The following is an 18,463-nucleotide window of genomic DNA, read 5'->3' as shown; positions in this document are numbered from 1 at the left end:
TACGTGGGTAATTTGTGGCAGGAAGAAATGTCTACACTGGCACAATTGAGAATGTGTTCTCAGAGGAATCAGATTTTATGTGTCCATGATAATGCTGTTGTATCCTACAAGAGTCTGAACAAGCCCCTGTTTTTGTTTAGGTCGTTGTTTAGGCAAGTAGATCCAGGTCTCCAGATCTAGATTATGCTAGTGAATTTCAATGCCATCCAAAGTAAATTTGCCTGAAAACAGGGAATGATTGAGTCATCATTGAATGAATGTGTAGATTTGAACAACCATTCTGCCATGGTTTGCCTGGTGCAAACTGTACTATAGACCTTTATGGGATATTTAAATTATGTTTAGTGCATGTTTTCAAGAAAAATAACAACAGCTTTATTTTAAGAGAACAATGGTTTGTTTTGACTCACTGAGTAATTGATGACACATTCCAGACAGCATCAGTGTTCATACTTAGCTATTTCGATTGGCAGTATTCAATCCTAATAAATAAATTCTAATTCTTGATTTCAGTGGGTGGTTCTTCAGGTGTTTGTACGTGTGTATGTGCAAATTATCTATCCTACAGCATCCCCCAAAGAAGAGTTTAATACTTCAATATGATTCCATACATGGTGTTGGAGCTCTACTGACATTAACTGGGGTCATTGTAAATCCTGGCTTACCCTTTGAACATACACTCTTTGAGAAAGAAAGCCTTTGTATTCTGCTGGACAATATAAAAGTATAAGCCCATTTGGTCAATTCTTTCTCTTAAGAAAATGCATTTATTACTATATTCTCTTAAAACAAAGTACAGAAATCAGTACGTATGCTCACTCAATAGATAGTAAGCTTGTGTGTGTAGAAGGGCAGATATTTAGCTTTTATTAAAATACATTTATATTAAAATTTCATACATTTTGTTTCACCATGCAGAAATTGCAGCAATTTTTATTCATCAGCCATGTCTGAAACAGCCTCTTAGTATATATTGTGTGGACACAGTATTCATCTCCTAAACATACTGCCTACCGTTTAGTGCATATTTATGGTACTCACTGTACATGTCTGGCTTCCACCAATAAGTGTCGGCTGAAAAGGGGTAATGCTGTGTAATCTCACTTGACAAGAGTGTTAGGAGTCCCATCTCACCCAGCCCATTTCTCTACTAAGGGAATGTGGGGGAAAGAGGCTACATGCAGCCAAGGGAGCCCTATCAGCCCATGAAGAGGAACTGTCACCTACGGGACTCTATCTGATAGAAGGCAATTCTTTTGGGGGCCCAGCAATGGAAGCAGGTTCATCTTCCCCCATGCGTCACTGCCAGAAATACTAGCCTCTGAATCATCTCCAAACTCTCATGGAATTTCTACAGGCAAATTGCGAAACCAGATGTTTATGGAACATAACAAAAACAGTTCCACCACCCCTCAAGTAACAATATGACCATGCATCTAAGGCATATTCCTAACATATTCCTGTATATAGCACTTTGAGAAAAATAGCTTAGTCTTGCTTAGTCTATACCCTTAGTGCTACAATACACATTCTATACTTAGTTCATGAAGCAACCATTGCATTTATGGTTGCACATTAGTTATGTGAAGGGGGGGGGGGGTGATGGTAAATAAAGCACTTGCAAATATTCACCAAGCCACTCGTTAATTTTCACGGAGAGACTGGCCAATTTTTCTACCAAGACGAAAAATGTTCTATGATTATCCACCTAACTGTAGGCTAGTCAAGATACTACACGTGCCTTCTATCTCCTACAACCAAACATAAAGTGAGGACGACTCTCAGTCACCATTGGGTGGTATAGCATTCCCACAGGTCAAAAGCTGATATGATTGGTTAACATCCCAGTCACTTACACGAGACTCAGGCTGTGATTGTTGTTCTTTTTACAGTGTCGATTTTACATTGCAGCTTCCGAGTCGAATCGCTCATTTCTGAAGTGGCGTGTGGTAACGGGAGTGTATCTAGTTTTAGATGGAGCTTTATGTGCAACAGTGTAACGTAAAAATTGGGGTGCAGCAACGTTTTCAGTGAACGCATAGCTGATGTTTAACTACAGCGGGACCAAATCAAGGATAGAATCGGAAACGCAAAATAAAGTCTTTTGTGACCAAAGGTGGCGTTACAAAATGGTTTTGGTAGTGAACTAGTTAGTTTTTTTCAATCCAAATGATCGCCGACTAACTGTAAAGTTATCTTGCTAATTATGCTCCTGCCCATGCACCGATGATGGATTTTAAAATCGGAAACCTGAGTGTCGACACCTCACAAGCTTTCAAAAGGGGAAGAAAAAGCACCAGTTGGATCGATACTATCGGAAGCATGGATAGGTTGGAAGACTGAGATGCCTTGCTTGGAGTCTTTGTTGCTTACCGTACTCCTCTCCTAGCTAAGTAGCCAACATTAGTAATGCTACAGCTATCTAATTAGCTATCTTACCGGTCTACCATCTCATCGTGCCTGAAAACAGCAAGAAAAACAGGTAGATTAAATTTTTATTTATTAAAAAATGTAGCAGTAATGTTCTAATGTGTGTAAACTTTTAATGGAATTTGTGTTCCCTATTAGCCTAATTGTAATGCTACTGGTTAAGTTGATTTGCTATTGGTGAATCGATCCATAACTGCAATAGCCTATGTTCCTTATTGAAAATAGTAAACCTGTATTTGATGGAATAGGCTATTAACTGTTGATTATGTTGTATTTTAAGTAGCAAGCGGATATCCTTTTTAAAAGCGACGGAATAAAATAAGATGTAGTAATTATACCATCCACATTTTTATTCGCATTTATCATATTTGCAATACCTGTGGTTTATTGCCAGACAGCTGATTTATTTGTGATGTAGGCCTACCTGTAAATAAAACTCAAATTTTTAAGTAACACATTCAAGGTTTAAAAAATACACATTAGCTATTCCAGTTGTGAAAGAGTATGCTGCTTATTCAACGTGAAATGAAGCGGATATGGAATATGGGGGGAGGGTAGCCTATATATTACATTTAAGTTTACACAAAGACACGGTGTCCCAGAATTTAGTAGGCCAACTAGTCTACATTTTATATCTTTGATGCAAACGTGCTGCGTATGTGTTCTTAATGCAGACCTGTACGACCACTCCTGCGAATCATTCGGATGACAGAACATCCTGTTTACAAGGTAGGCCATATCTTTGATTATTAAAGAGGTAAAATAAATGGGCTAAAGTGAATCATATGTAAATGTATAATATTGCCCTTTGATTTTTAAAAATATGTGTTTTAAAAATAACTTGTAACCACTTGTAAAGGCTACTTGTTTTAATAAAAATAAATGCATCAAATTGAGGATGTCACAAATACTCCTTTGACTAGCTACCAGTAGCCTATGTTTTCAATGCAGTAGACATTGAATACAATAGGTAACATAATAGGTCCTTGGTTTATTTTATGGGTGTTTTCCCATCTTTGGATTGTAGTGTATGCATTTTACATTTGTGTGAATTTTATCTTTCACTAATGCTTGCTAGGATGAGAAAATTGTCTCCCATACAGTTTAACCTTAACTACTGACATTAGAAGGGGGCAGAAATTGATTTGACCTAAAAAATCTGCATTGCTTTACTTTGTATTTGCTGTGTGTATCTGAAAAAGTGACTCGTATGACCACACTAAACACGCATTTCATAGTTGCTGATTATTCATGAGCTCTCTGAAACACAATACCAAAGATGATACTGATTGAATCTTGAAGATCCAAATCACTTTTCTCACTAATATTGCCGGATATAAAATGACCTTTCCTCTTTAAGAACCATAGGCCCGGAACCAGTGTCAATCCCCTGGTTTTCATCATTTTATACACATTTTTTGATATTCCTGATCCCCTGTCCTGCCTTTTGCAATTTCTTTTTATTTCTATAACATTTATTTTAGGGAACAACAGAACACATCATACTGTGTCAATATCCAGAAAACACTTGAGTTGTTTTAATCAAAGTGAAGGACATATCTCACTACTCTTAGGGGCTGCATTGAGCGGCATACGGCATAGAAACATAATGTTTCCAACTGTAGTGCTAGTGTTTCTTCCCGAATTGCCGCAACCTAAGCATTCCCTTTTTGTAGTCTCAAGATTAATGTTTTAAAATCAATTCCAGGGTCTCTACTACTTGGGGAGGATGATGATAATATGAAAGATGACAGGCCTACTCTCAGTTCATATTGTGCCGCATGCAGTTTTTTAAAAATTTTTTACTTTTTCATGTTTTCCCCATTGTAATTAACATTCTGGCAATTATCAAAAGGAACTGGCTGGCAGGATCTGCCAACAAGTGTAAAAATGACCTTATATGAAGCATCCCATTTTCATCTGCCTCCTACCTTGTTTCCATGGAGACTCAAAGCAAATATAGATCGGTGTCCAAAGTAACTAAATGTATAGTGATTAATCTGTGGTAAAGAGTACTGTAAAAAATGAATAAATACTAACATATTCAGAGTCGGTTAAGCTATGTGTATAGACCTGCCTATAACATTGCATGGTGAAATGGTATTGCTGCAATATTTTGGAGTGTAATTTATGGTATGTAAATAATGCGGTAACTCGCTCGTGGGTTCAAATCAAATTTTCTATAGAAAGTGGAAAATTGTACCTATTTTATGGTAGTTTCGTGATTTTCTTTAATTTGGGCTATATGTTTGAATAACTGTAAATGTCTCTCTGGCATTTCAACGCATTTAGTGAATGTACACACTAATCAAAGGCAGCATTCAGCATGATCTGTCTATGTAGCTTCATTCTGAAGTAGAACTGATTTCACATCATATTTCTGCCTGCGCCTTAACACGTCTCTGCAAATCTTAACACAGGCTGTGCTGACGATTTAGTCTGAGTGATCACTTTAAAGGGCAGTAGCATTTTTAAAAGGACAGAACAACATCCAGATACTAGGCAGCTGGTTGCTAGGTTCCAAAACTACTCGGCATGCGGCGTTATCACTGACTCACAAGGTACCGAGCGAAGCCCTTTTCTACGGTTACTATGGTTTCTATGGATATATGTTTCCCCCTCGGGGAAGCAGTCGTCAAATTTCTCAGGAGCCCTTTAAGCAGCTGGAATAGTTCTGCTGTCTGCATTCTGTGAAAGATTCATGACAGACAGTGTTCCCCCGTGAAACAAATGTGTTCAAATTAACTACCGTTTTCTGTGGATTTACACCAAAATAAATGGCTTTGAACAAGAGATTGTTTGCTTTGAACAAGCTACCGTGCTCTAGAAATAATTGTCCTTGACACTTAAACAATAGATGTGTTTGTCTGAGCTGACTTTTGATGTTTTTGATAGAATTGGCCATTTGGGCAGTTTAAATGGGCGATATGAACACAGCGTAGCCAATATACAGTACTGCAGGCAAAAGCCCCATGTAATTAGTTACGGTTAATGTGTTTATTGTATTGCAAATTGTTACAAACTTTAAACAGTTAAAACATCGAAAAAAGGAAGTAAAAAAGCTCAAAATAAATAAACAAAAAAAATAGTGCAAAATAAAAATTGAGCTTACATCCAAAAAAATCCAAGCCACTGTATAGTAAGTAAATAAAGGATGAAAAGGAAAAATAATTAGAAGCCTTTATTAATTGGCTTGTCGAAAAGGACAATAAAAATGGCAACACGTTTCGACCAACAGGTCTTCATCAGGGCGTGTATAAGGAAGAGGAGTAACTTAATAATATACAAACCAATCGGGCAAAAATGCACATAGAAACCATTAGAGCAAACCACATGACCAGTATAGCAGGTACCATCACAATAGGTAGAAATCAACACCAATAAAGCAAAGATGAGACGTTTACAAAATTGATAAATGACAAAGGACAATGTGTCTGAATAAAGAAGCATTATAAGAATAAAATAAAATCACTCTCCTCATTTAAACCCAGATAATCCAGTGCTTCAAAAGTATGGATCCAAAATGTTTCTCTCTGCAGTAAGCACTGCAATCTATTGCCCCCCATATGGATGGTTCAATAAATTCTATGCCCTCTGTGCGTAAGAGTGCCCCATTGTTATTGTGAAACTAGGCAAAATGTGAATGCAAAAACATTGTAGTTTCACTTTTTTTGTAACAATTAAGGCACTGCATATTCTGTCATTCTACCAAAAGTAACCAGTTACATTTGATTGTCAAATTATTATACGTAGCGTAATTATCATGGAGTGACTCGTGAGAGTTAAATAAGTGGAGTGTTTAATAATTAACATAACGTTGAATTGAATAGACATTCTGTCTCCTGATCATTGAGAGTGCAGGTAACCTATGCTGAAGATATTAAATTTCAAATATTATATTACAAGCAATATAGTAACATTTGAATACGCTCTGGCAATAGTAAGTCTGAAATTGGTTTCTTATATCCTTTTCTTCTCTCTCTCTTTTTTTATAGATAATAGAGAAGAAAAATATCTTTCGTTTCCCACATTCAATTTGATTTTCCACATATCTTAAAAGTGGACAGTTGTTGGGAATTCATATTAGCAAAACAGCTAATGCAGATTCAGTCTCTTCGCTGAATGCTTGGTTTATTAAGAACGTCCTTGGGCCCTCCTGTGCTTTTGAAAAGGTGGCGCTCCCTTCTTGGACATGATGCAGATTTATTCATACACGGCCCTGCCGACTGTCCTCAGAAGTGCACTGAGGTGAGCCTTTCAACAATCTGGGAAGATAGACCAAGAAGTGAAATAATCCACATGGGTGATCCATAGGTGGCTTTACCCTGACAGGTAGCCAATAATGCTGGACCAAAGCATTGCCTCTCCATAAATCTAAAATTTATTTAATTTACGTGTGATGGAGGGGTGTTGTGATGCATCGATCCGGATCGATGGATTGCTTCAAAGGGCAATGATCCAATCCGATCGATACAAGATGCGACAGTTGATCTGTAACGTTATGAATCATAGCTAAATGAAAATGTCCATAATATTACAGCGGTTTGCTCTCTAGAAACCGATTGCGTTTTTTCCGACTTGACCTCATTCTCGCTTCCACTAGTACCATTTTTCCGTCTGTCGAATCTGGCATCAATAATTTTTTGTGCTCTCCACCTCATTTTGGTTGCATGTGTACATTGTTGCATGATTTCTAGCTGGATCATACATGTCGATCGTTTCTTAGTATATTAGATCTTATTGTGTCACGGCACAATTTGTGATATTTCCAAATATCAAACTGTTGCCTCAAAATTGAAATATTATCCTGTAGTGGTGAAGCCTGAGGTTTACACCCCTTATATGTATTGTAATGGAATGTACCACACAAGGTTAAGGTGGACGAGTGCATTTCCGTGATATGAAACCTGCAGCAGTTATTGGGCTGTGTTCCCCTAGGGCCACTCAAGAGTGTTGAGAATCTGCCATGTCACTTGACAAGTCCTACCTCCCACTGACTAAAAATGATGTCTGAAAAAAAAACAATTGAGTATGTATTTTTAATGTACAATGGCTCTAAAGGCTTTCCATAGTGTCCCTGGCAGATGATGGAGTAAAGACAGACATCACAGATGTGCTCAAAAACATGATTAATAAGACATTGCCCTCTCAAGTATTATTATGATATTCCTTACAAGAAAGGAAAATCATCTAACAATTACAGCAGTCATAATGAGCTGCATAGTTGAAATTTTGTGATTTTTGTAGAGTCTGTTAAATATCTAGTCAACAGCATAGCTTTCAACAAATTTATCAAATTGTTCCTTAAGAATAATAATAATTATAAAGCAACAATTAATAACTATATAACTAAATCTGATTATTATTATTATTATTATTCTGCTGAGTGATCTTTGCCATGTTGTGTAGGGCTATAAAACTTGAGAGGAATGTAAGTGGAACATAAATGGCCTTCTGTTTTGGCATATGTTGCGGTTTATTTTTTGTTTACACAGATTTAGGAGTGGAACAGTGGTGTATAAAGATCTAGTGTTAGATCTGTGGTGGTTAAAGATTGAACCGGACAACAGGTTCTCCCTTAAATTACTTAACAATTCAATTTAGCTGTTTAGGACAAAAATGTACAGTTGGTACTGTAACCATATTGTAACCTTTTTTATGAATCATCGGAGTAAGAAGTTTGGTTTAGAATATCTTCAGAGCCCTGCAGTTTTTTTCCACTTTATGACACTGTTGTCAAGGCAGATAGAACCTATTCAAGGCAACACATTGATTTCCAGCAAAGGTGTTAAGATTATTGTTGCAGTATTTTTATTCATAGCTGACAGGTTTGGGTTAGGTTCATGGTTTCATTTTTATCGCAGTTTTGAACATACTGTCAGAGTTCTCTTTTTTCACTGGATCAGTCTCTTTGTAAAATGTTCAGGGGCATTTCGCCTTTTCCCCTGATACATTGTACACCGCCTATTTAACGAGCCACTGCGTCAAAAGTACCAGTTAGGCTATTTCACCGCATAATGATAGTGATGGAGGTTTCGTGATTTTATTTAGGCCTACATTATTTCATTAATGTCATTTCCAAAACGTTTATTTAGCAGTTGTCCAGTGAAATGTATCGTTCTTACGTTATTTATTTTTGCAAATGACAAACCTGTGCGTATGCAAACATGACAGTTGCTGGGGTAGCCTTTGTTTTGCTTTGTTTGTTCCGAGTACGCACGTCGGGCCAGATCTATTGATTAGGAGTGTGTTTTGGCTCAAATGCACAGGACAGTAATACTTGAATGGTCTGAACAACCCGCTCAGCACGGGTTCAAAGACAAACATGGGCCAGTAACAGCCGAATGCTGCGATTTGAGTGGTACAGTATACTTTAACGCACTTCTGGAATTTGCCTTTCTGAACTAGAATAATTCATTGAAAAATAACCATGACATTAGACATTACCCAAAGGTGGGTGTCAGGATAACCTGAGAATTCCAAGGTAGAGTAGTCTAACTGTCTTGAGGAAATGTTGCATTACTTTTGTGCTAGACTGAAAGTTTCTCAGAAATGTCTGCAGTATGACATTTGTTGTGGAGTCACTGTAAACCGCACAAGGTTTAAATAACAGTATCCTGTGTTTACAGAGGTGATAAGCTTTTTTTATTGCAGTCTGAAGTTGTCCTCGGATGAACATTTACTCTGCTTAGTGATACGATCTGCTAAAATGTCTTCTAGCCCATAAAACGCTCTGAGCTGGAATGGATGTGTGTGACACCTGGGCACCGCTGCTTGGTTACAGAATGTTCACATTTTCATTTATTTTTTATAAATATTTCTTAATTTTTGCCTATTCCCTGTAAAAACATTATTTGTTCAGTTGGGAGGCATAATGTTTAACCATTATTTAATCTATTCCTCCATCCCAAAATGAATAACTAGTGGGTATTTAGGGTCTAGTTCCCATCCATCTGAGTTTAGCGCTTTATCTATGTGCATAGAATCCTCTTCCTTCTTTTTATCTAGCAGTGGTGGTTGGCAGCCATTTTGGCGCAGCTCATCAGTCATTTATTGAACTGTAGAAAGGAGCATGAAATGGCCAGTTTAAGTGCAGGAATTGTTTGATTTCTGGATAGGGATAACAACTTTTCAAGTCAATTAAGGATTCCATAGTCCTCAATCTTAGAAAAAACGCAACAAAACATTTTTTCACCACCATCACTGCAATATCTGAACATTAGGAGCGGTTATCATTAGAGGGGCTAGTAGAATGCATGTCATGAATTTGTCTAAAAGCTCTTTTAGCAGTCTAGTTTCCAAATGAGGTCTCCTATAAAAATTACAGAGCAGGTTTGTTGAGTCCATCATTAATGAGGTCACCTTAGGTCATTTTTGAGCTGTCTTGGATGTTGCGAGTGGCCAGATGAGAGGTTGGCTTTACACTTCGGGCGGCGAAGCATTGATTGTTTTCTGTCCAAGATACTAAAAACAGATGTGCTGTGAATAAATGATCAGGGGTGGGTGTACGGAAGTGCCCTATGTTTTGGTTCTGTTCTGTTTCGGGGGCAGAGCTCTGCAGTTGGTCATTTGTCGTGGATCAGTTCACATTCGGCCACTGCGACATACGCAGTGTTGTTGAAAAAATTTAGTTTGGCAGTCTTTTTTCTTCCCCCCAACCCCGTACACTTTTTGATGGCCGCTTCCACTGACGCAAGTTGCTCCCCCCCACTGAGAATTAAATCTGTGAATTCATCCAGCGAGCCAGAGGTACCAGCTGCTACCCTGCCAACTCCTGTGACATTTCCAGAATTTTCTATTCACACGTCCCGGGGAGGATCAAAAATATACGATGTGAGCAGGGGGGGCTGGGATGAGGTGAGGTAACTTCTTCTGTAGTTTTCCTCTCTGTTTGTCGCCGTCCTGTCCGCTGAGACACAGCCTCATCGAGAAAGGGCTTCCTCACAGCCCGACGCGGGGAGGATTAGCGGCTAACACTGCTCGTTCTGTTAAACACCGAGGGGATTTCACGGGCAGGAGACACTGTCTCGGTCGCTGCTCGTCGCCTTTCGCGGGGCTTCGTCACGAAGACGGCGTGCCGTTTCGTCTATCATCTCCTGCTTATCGCACATGAGTGCCAAACATGGAAGGCTTTGTCAGCCTCGGGGCAAACATACTGTTATGCCCTGCCAAAGGTGCATGACTGAAATGTACTAACTTTGATTTGTATTTCTCCCCATTCATTTGATACATTACTGTACACTGAAATCAGATTGAAATTATGGTACTGTTTTTGATTCTGAAATACAAAACCACCAGACATACAGTTGATGGAGTACTATAATACTAATGTGTATGCAGCCTGGAGCATTCTAGCGTTTTTACATCCATAATTTGCAAAAATTGATTGATGATCCATCTCACCATCATTTGTATCCTATTTCTATCCATCATTTGCAAAAGAAAATTTTATTACTATTGTCTTCAATTATGCTACATACAGGCAGTTCTGCTGACCTGCCATTTAAATAGATTTTTACATTCTATACTTACGTATTTTAGATAATAATAGCTAAAAAAACAGTTGGATTCGTTTTAACCACTGAAAGTTAAAATAATTACATCAGAGTAGGGTAGCACAAGCTCCTGACGGTTTTCCAAATGCTCTCTTAATCCTGCAATGCGGTTGAACAAACCAGAATGAGCAGATAAGAAATGACTGGAATGAGCTGCTTTCCAGTGATGGCGTACATTGTGCTCTAAGCTTGTGCTGTACTAGTGGGCCTGTCTCCCTAGATACAGGGAAGAGGCTGAGTCGGTCTCAGATGAGGAAGCGCAGCACTCGAAAGATCTTCTCCTTCCTGGCGCGAGGCACAGCCAGCTTAGCAACGAAAGAGTGTACTGTAAACAGCATTTGCATGTTTGAAGCGAACGCAACGGATCCCTCGACACCGCGTATGTAAGGCGAGGCTGCGGAAAATTCTGTGGCTTAAATAAAGCACTCGAAGTGAAGTAATTTGGAGTCTTTTGTTGTTCCGGACTGCCTTTGATCTCTTAACCGCTCTCCCCCGCTCCGTTTCCCTGCAGGCTGACGAGCTCGCTGAGATGTGTCTGCCGTCGGAGTGCGGTGGAACGGAGCGGAAGGCGCCATGTTCGGCGGCAGCGCTCCATTGACCATGCCACAGGCTGTGCCCCCGCACGGCTGGGAAGAATGGTTTACTCCGCTGACGTGCCCCGCGCGGACGCCGCGGAGACCAACGCAACCTTCGACACCTCGGGCGCGAGGCTTCTGAACCTTTCGGACCCGGGTTCCGGAACGTTCCCCACCATGGCCGCGGCCTCCGCGGGGAACTGCACCTCGGGCTGCGGGGCGGCGGCGTACGCCGCGACGACGGCCCCCATCCTCCAGGCGGGCGCGGAGGGCGTCGGCCTGCCCCTCCAGGTGTTCTTCCTCATCGCCATCATCGTCATCCTGCTGGTCTCCCTCCTGGGAAACGCGGTGGTGTGCCTGATGGTCTACCAGCGGTCGGCCATGCGCTCGGCCATCAACATCCTGCTGGCCAGCCTGGCCTTTGGCGACATGATGCTGGCTGTCCTGAACATGCCCTTCGCGCTGGTCACCGTCATGACCACGCATTGGATCTTCGGGGACGCTTTCTGCCGGGTCTCAGCCATGTTCTTTTGGCTCTTCGTCATCGAGGGCGTGGCCATCCTGCTCATAATCAGCATCGACCGCTTCCTCATCATCGTGCAGAAGCAGGACAAACTGAGCCCCTATAGGGCCAAAGTGCTGATTGGCGTATCCTGGGTCCTCTCCCTCTGCTTCTCCTTCCCCCTGGCCGTGGGGCAGCCCCGCCTCCAGATCCCTTCCAGGGCCCCGCAGTGCGTGTTCGGCCACTCCACCGAGCCCGGGTACCGGGCCTACGTGGTCCTGACGGCGCTGGTCGTCTTCTTCGTCCCTTTCACAGTCATGCTGTACACCTTCATGGGCATCCTGGGCACGGTGCGCCACAACGCCATCCGCATCCACAGCCACCCGGACAGCATCTGCCTGAGCCAGGCCAGCAAGCTGGGCCTGATGAGCCTGCAGAGGCCCTTCCAGATGAACATAGACATGAGCTTCAAGACGCGTGCCTTCACCACCATCCTCATCCTCTTCTCCGTCTTCACCGTGTGCTGGGCGCCCTTCACCGCCTACAGCCTGTTTTCCACCTTCAGCAGCAGCTTCTACCACAGGGCCAGCTTCTTCGAGATCAGCACCTGGCTCCTCTGGCTATGCTACCTCAAGTCCGCCCTCAACCCTCTCATCTACTACTGGCGGATCAAGAAGTTCCGCGACGCCTGCCTGGACCTGATGCCCAAGTACTTTAAGTTCCTGCCCCAGCTCCCGGGCCACACCAAGCGGCGAATTCGTCCCAGCGCCATCTACGTATGCGGGGAGCACCGTTCGGTCGTTTGAATCTCCCAACTGCAAAAAGACACGGTGGTGGTCCAGTTTAATTTCCCCAAATTCTTACCACATGAATGTGTGTGAATTCATAATAAGTTATGATCGTTCTTTTTTAAAAACTTTGTTTCGAGTCGTCTGCGCCCGGTTTACAAAAACGTGTAAATTAAATGCTTATATGAACGTTTTTTGTTTTTTAAAAATAGTCACAACAAACTGAAACGTTTGTCCTTGTTAATATTTCTATCCGAACGGTCTGTTTGTGCCTATGATTTAGTTCTATGCCAGTCAGAATGCTGCTGTATCTGGTGAAAATGTGCAATTTCAGTGTACTGTACTTTTATCTTGAATGTAATAAAGCGTAGACATTTGTTACATTGTTACCATCGTCTAACTGTGTCTGCCTTCTGGCTGGTCCCGTTGTCCTTACATAAAAGTTATTCATTGGCTTTCTCGTCAGTAATTTGAATCTCTCCACCCACCCCAGAGAAGTGACTCATGAGTTACAAGAAATCAAAGTGATGCAAATGAAGTAGAGCAAAAAGCTGTGCAAATTACTTGGGACAAAATGCTAGGCACATTACCATGGCGTTTAATTCAATCAGTAATGGCGAAGTAGTATCTCAAATCAACCACATATTATTGCAATAGAAATTGACTCATAAAAATGTCCTGATCAGACGAATCTGTCACTTTTGCTTGTAAATGTCTGACACACATTAAGCCTCAGTGATTTGCTTTACATACACACCACATTTCAACCTACACTTCTATGCATTGACTGCATTTTTTATTTTCTTCCTAGCGACATCCCACAAAACTCATGTTTTCACTTAAAAGGATGTTCACATTCTGTATGTACAGCAGTGGACTTGGGTTTAAGGGGGAACTCTACCCAAAATCATAATTTGGTGTGTGGTTTTACCCTAGGAGTAATTAGTGTGGCCTGCATTTCACATGTAAAAACCTAATTGTTTGTCTACCTACAAAGGACCAATTGAAGTGATGTAATTGGGGTATAACTCCTCTTATTTTTGTATGAATTGGTGAATACTGTGTAATGGCAACACATTCATCATTTTATCTAAAATTGTGATAACAATTACAATATTGTAGTCTGGTATTTAACACATTTATGACATGAACTCATTATTCTCAAGGTAAGGACCAATATATTAAAAAGGTTTTTGGTGGGATTTGCCCTGTAGCAAGTCTTGATTACTTAGTGGGCTCTACAGTAAGGTCCTGAGGATAAATCTCACATGAGTTTTGCCCCATAATGTACTTTCGCACCATATAATTTAGTGTTGTCAGAAATATCGGTAAGTATAGATTTAGGATTTTTGAAACGGTATCAATACCCGGATGTGAAAGAATCGATACCTGTGGAAAAACAGGACTATTTGCTGAGTGGAAAAGGCGATAAAACGGCCTGCATTTTGTTCCCTCCACCAGGGACACAGACAGGGAAACGGCAACACGCACAGCTGCCCACACGGAGCAGCCCGGCTCAACCTCTCGCTCACTGTGCTGTTTTCGACTGTGTTCCGCCTGAAGACATTTTGCGGTGTTTATTTAAGTTACAATGGAAAGTGCGGAGCCTCCGCTACCTGTAGTGAGAGAAGAAGAAAACAACAATTGACATTTGAGGCAAACAAAGAAGGAAGGGTATAGGACACCACCAAGCCCATATACAAGCGATGCTATAGCCTAGAGCTGTTCTAAGTAAGGCTGCAAACGCAAGAAATTTGGCAAAGCACCCGAAGGACCGACACGCCGACCTCTACAAAGAATTTTTTGAGGTTAGTTCGTGATGGCAGCCATTTCTACTTAGTGACTGAAACATTATGATGCCCTGGCAAACTATCCTATGATGAAATATTATGATGGCCCAGTAAACTGTCCTCGGTGCTTTCCTCCTGAGTAATGTCCTGCTCTGGCTCGAATCGAAAAGGCTGAACAGAAGACATTTTCAATGCTGCTCAGTGGACAACAACAATGGATCAAGACCCGAGCAACCATTTGATGTCACTACCCAGAGTGCATTGCGACGGCAATAACAATGGTGACCTACGAGTTGAAGGATTTAAAAAAAATATTTAAATAACTAAAATCTTTCATGTGGTTTTAATAACATATTCATATAATTGAAGGCATTTACACCATATTAAGGCTGACAAGTCTTAACAGGCAGGGGTCCCTTTAAAGGTTGAGTAGGTTAGACTTGCTGCACTGTTAGTTCCGGCCTGTTCAGAAACTTGTACAACAGCTGAAAGTAAAATATCCCAATACGTAAACTATCCTGTATGGCAGGGATCAGCAACTCATGGTCCTCGAGGGCCGAGAACTGCTGGTTTTCCTCCCTTTGCCTGGGAGTCAGGTGTGAAGACAGTCTGGCCAATCAGTAGCACTAATTACCCGGGAGAAAAGAAAACCAGGGCTGGATTTGGATTTGAGGGCCAGAGTTGATGATCCCGGTTGTAAGGTGAAACTGGCTGAAGATTTTGTGATATGATATTTGACTGTATCCCCCACATGGATGCTTCTACTTATTTGCCCAAGGGCCATTTTTAAAGCATTATCGATGGAATAATGGAATATCGATTTTTTTCAAGGCATCATATCGAAGGTTCAAATTTCAGTATCATGACAACACTGATATAATCACGTGCAGATAAGGCAATGATAATATTTTGGTGTACTCTGCTACAGTTGTCCCCAGAGTCTTAGAGGTGTTTGTTAATGTATTGGGGATTATGACTGTTGATAATCCAGTCACAAGTGTGTGACTCATTCTTCATGAGTTGACTCTACATATATGGCGTCTACATCCAATGTCCGCTATGTTCTTTCCTTTTGTGTAAACCGTGATTATTCATTTTCATGTAAATTAAATAACCCGAGGACTGCTGTTTGATTTGCCATGCATATAAGAAGTGGCTGTGGGTTAGTTTACCTTTCATGTGAGCTTGATTGCCCAAATGTAACTAATTCACCATTCCTTTCCTTTGACTGTTTTCATCATTACTGGAGTCATTACTTATAATTGCGCCCAGTGGAAATGATGCATCAAGTCTCACGCCCGTTCAGACTCATTTAAGATGTCATGGAAATCATTTTAGAAGATCATTTGTTAATTTCATTATGTTATCAAAATTGTATTCAAGAGCTATTTGTGGAGAAGGGCAAATAAGATAATTTCAAAGTCTTACACCATATAGGTAGATGGAAATGAAGGTTTGGAATGCAGGCATATGTCTCTGCAGCCAGACCACAGTCATAGTTAAATTCATGATGTCTTAGCTGAAAGCAGCCGACTTTAACTTTTTCCAAAACCAATTCAAGACTTAAAGCATAGTGTGGCATTTTTAAAATGTGTATATTCGGTCTCAAAGCAAAAGAGTGCCTCAGGTGCTCTTTGTTGCTTGACCGGGATAATTTAGATAAAGATTATTCAAATGCATCTAGCTGTGGCGATTCTCTGGGTTGTAAGTATAAAGGATGATATTCCTAATCAGCTTCCTCTCAGGAATTCATTATCCTGCCAGCAGTGAGTAATGAGTGTGCTCGGGGCTTTGAAGCTCACCTCAATCATATGCAGAACCACTATTACTAAGCAACAGAAACTTGGGGGCTGTCTCCAGAGAAGCCTACGCAAAATAAATTGCTAGATAAAATTGTATTTTTTTTTCTAGGGAATAAAATGAAGGGTGTCAGAATGTCATGTGTTAAATATTTACGATTTAAAACTGTAGTTACGTTTACTGGAACTTGATAGTTTATGTGGATAGTAAACAAAATTAAGGAAATATATTAGGTGCTCACTGTGTGCATACAGTATACAGCATTTACAAATATTCTTAAATGCTGTATAAATGACCTTATACACAATTCAAATGATAACATTGTGAGGGTGTTAGGCCCTGATTATATGTAACATTTGCTGAATTTCCGACATTAGGCACCAGTAACAGAAGGTACAGTGTCTATTTGCTGCAATACTATTGAAATAGTATCTTTTATGTTCTTTCTATTTAACTTCTTCAGCGGGTTAGAGCACCTATCCTTGAGAAAAAGATGTAAGAAAAAAATGTTTAATTCTCCATTTACCACCCACTTGAACAGAATTTGAACATGTTTTTCTCTTCTCTCTGTTGTTTGGTGTTGCATGCCTTGTCCTCCCTGTGGACTTCAGTACAACAGCCATTGTGTTCTCCCACAACGATTAGCTTTCTCCAGAAAACAGGACAGAATGAGGAGACTAAATTATTTCACAGTTCTTGTCTTGCTCATGCTGCATGAGTACTACATGCATAGATGTTAGATGATTGGAACATAGTATGTTTTAATTAGCACAAGAGCTACTTATATCTAGTCATATTAGTTAACTTAATCCACAAGTACAGTGTTTTTTAGACTCACTTCAAGTTTTAGATTTGTGGGATTTTATTTCTTGTGTGTTAGTGTTTTCACCAATCAGCAGTGTCAGAAATGAAATTTACTGAAAAAAGTGTGTCCATCTATTGAGGACACTGGATTCAATTCACAAGGGACATCAGATAGTGAAGCAGATGGCTTTAGCAAAAACAAATATTTCAGTTCACACAATGTTATTCAGGACATTTGCAATTGAACTTCAGATTGGTGATCCACTGGCCGTTGGTTATTTGATTCCCCCTACAACCCCCCTGTGGTCCCAGCTGATTTGTCTTCATTCACACCCTGGTGTGATTATGTAAGAGGTTTTCACCTACAGCTTAAAACAAATCAAATTGCCCCACAGTGAGTGTCCTTAGAGGCCCTTTAATGCATTCTCATTAAAATCAAAGGCTAATGGAGTGCTATACTGATCTGTGGTGGATTTGCTCTCTCTCTGACTTAAGCCTCTTAGAAATCCTCAGTCTTAGTGTCAGGAATGGGCCTGTGGTGCTCAACCATGAACCATCCATATCCATCCATGTCAGCTTAATAGTTAATGAGTTTCCTCATATTCAGTTTTTTGGTCTCAAGTGGTCTGAATCACACACAAACACACACACACACACACACACACACACACACACACACACACAAACAATGTGAAATTGCTTTAAAAAATTTAAGAGAAGCACACAATTTGTTGCTTTATTTCCATTTTTGGTGTTGCTATGTTGGTCATGTGTTTAACTGGTATGGTTATGTTGGCCAAACACCAAACATTCTACAATGCCTTTGAGGAATTACTTATAAGCCGGCATATTAAACATGACTTAAATAGAAGTTATGTAGGTTATTCCTGCTGTAATTGTTAATGTATTTTATCCACACAAATGGGAAGTGAGGAAGTACAAATATCATTTTCAAGTTGGTGGTAATTGTGACACATTATTTTATACCAAAATGAAAGTGGCTCCAATAGTTTGACAAGGCTGCATACAGTTGTGTTTATATAGTTTGAAAATGCCAGACAAGTTTATCCACTTCAAACATTCAACAAGATTTTGTCATGTCACATAAAGGTGATATTATTCAATTTAAAAATAACTAATAAAAAGGTCTTCAGGCTCTTCTGCACAACCTTATTTTACGTCTTCTCTTTTCATAAATATGCATTTTGAATCAATTCTA

General features: G+C 40.2%; 1 protein-coding gene across 2 annotated transcripts; it reads left to right on the top strand.

Moving 5' to 3' along the window:
* The first annotated feature begins 1,855 nt into the window (after positions 1–1,855).
* Positions 1,856–13,239, top strand: gpr63 (G protein-coupled receptor 63). Of its 2 annotated transcripts, XM_064339978.1 has the most exons (4): positions 1,856–2,482; positions 3,105–3,159; positions 11,206–11,364; positions 11,497–13,239. In XM_064339978.1, the coding sequence occupies exon 4, from the start codon at positions 11,621–11,623 to the stop codon at positions 12,866–12,868; it is 1,248 nt and encodes a 415-aa protein (XP_064196048.1). In that variant the 5' UTR covers positions 1,856–2,482; positions 3,105–3,159; positions 11,206–11,364; positions 11,497–11,620; the 3' UTR covers positions 12,869–13,239. The 2 variants fall into 2 exon arrangements, with proteins under 2 accessions (XP_064196048.1, XP_064196047.1); XM_064339977.1 differs by lacking the exon at positions 11,206–11,364.
* Positions 13,240–18,463: the final 5,224 nt, after the last annotated feature.

The sequence above is a fragment of the Anguilla rostrata genome, chromosome 6, assembly GCF_018555375.3.
Source record: "Anguilla rostrata isolate EN2019 chromosome 6, ASM1855537v3, whole genome shotgun sequence".
In the NCBI taxonomy this organism is placed as follows: domain Eukaryota; kingdom Metazoa; phylum Chordata; class Actinopteri; order Anguilliformes; family Anguillidae; genus Anguilla; species Anguilla rostrata.
This window is presented reverse-complemented; position numbering and strand designations above follow the sequence as displayed.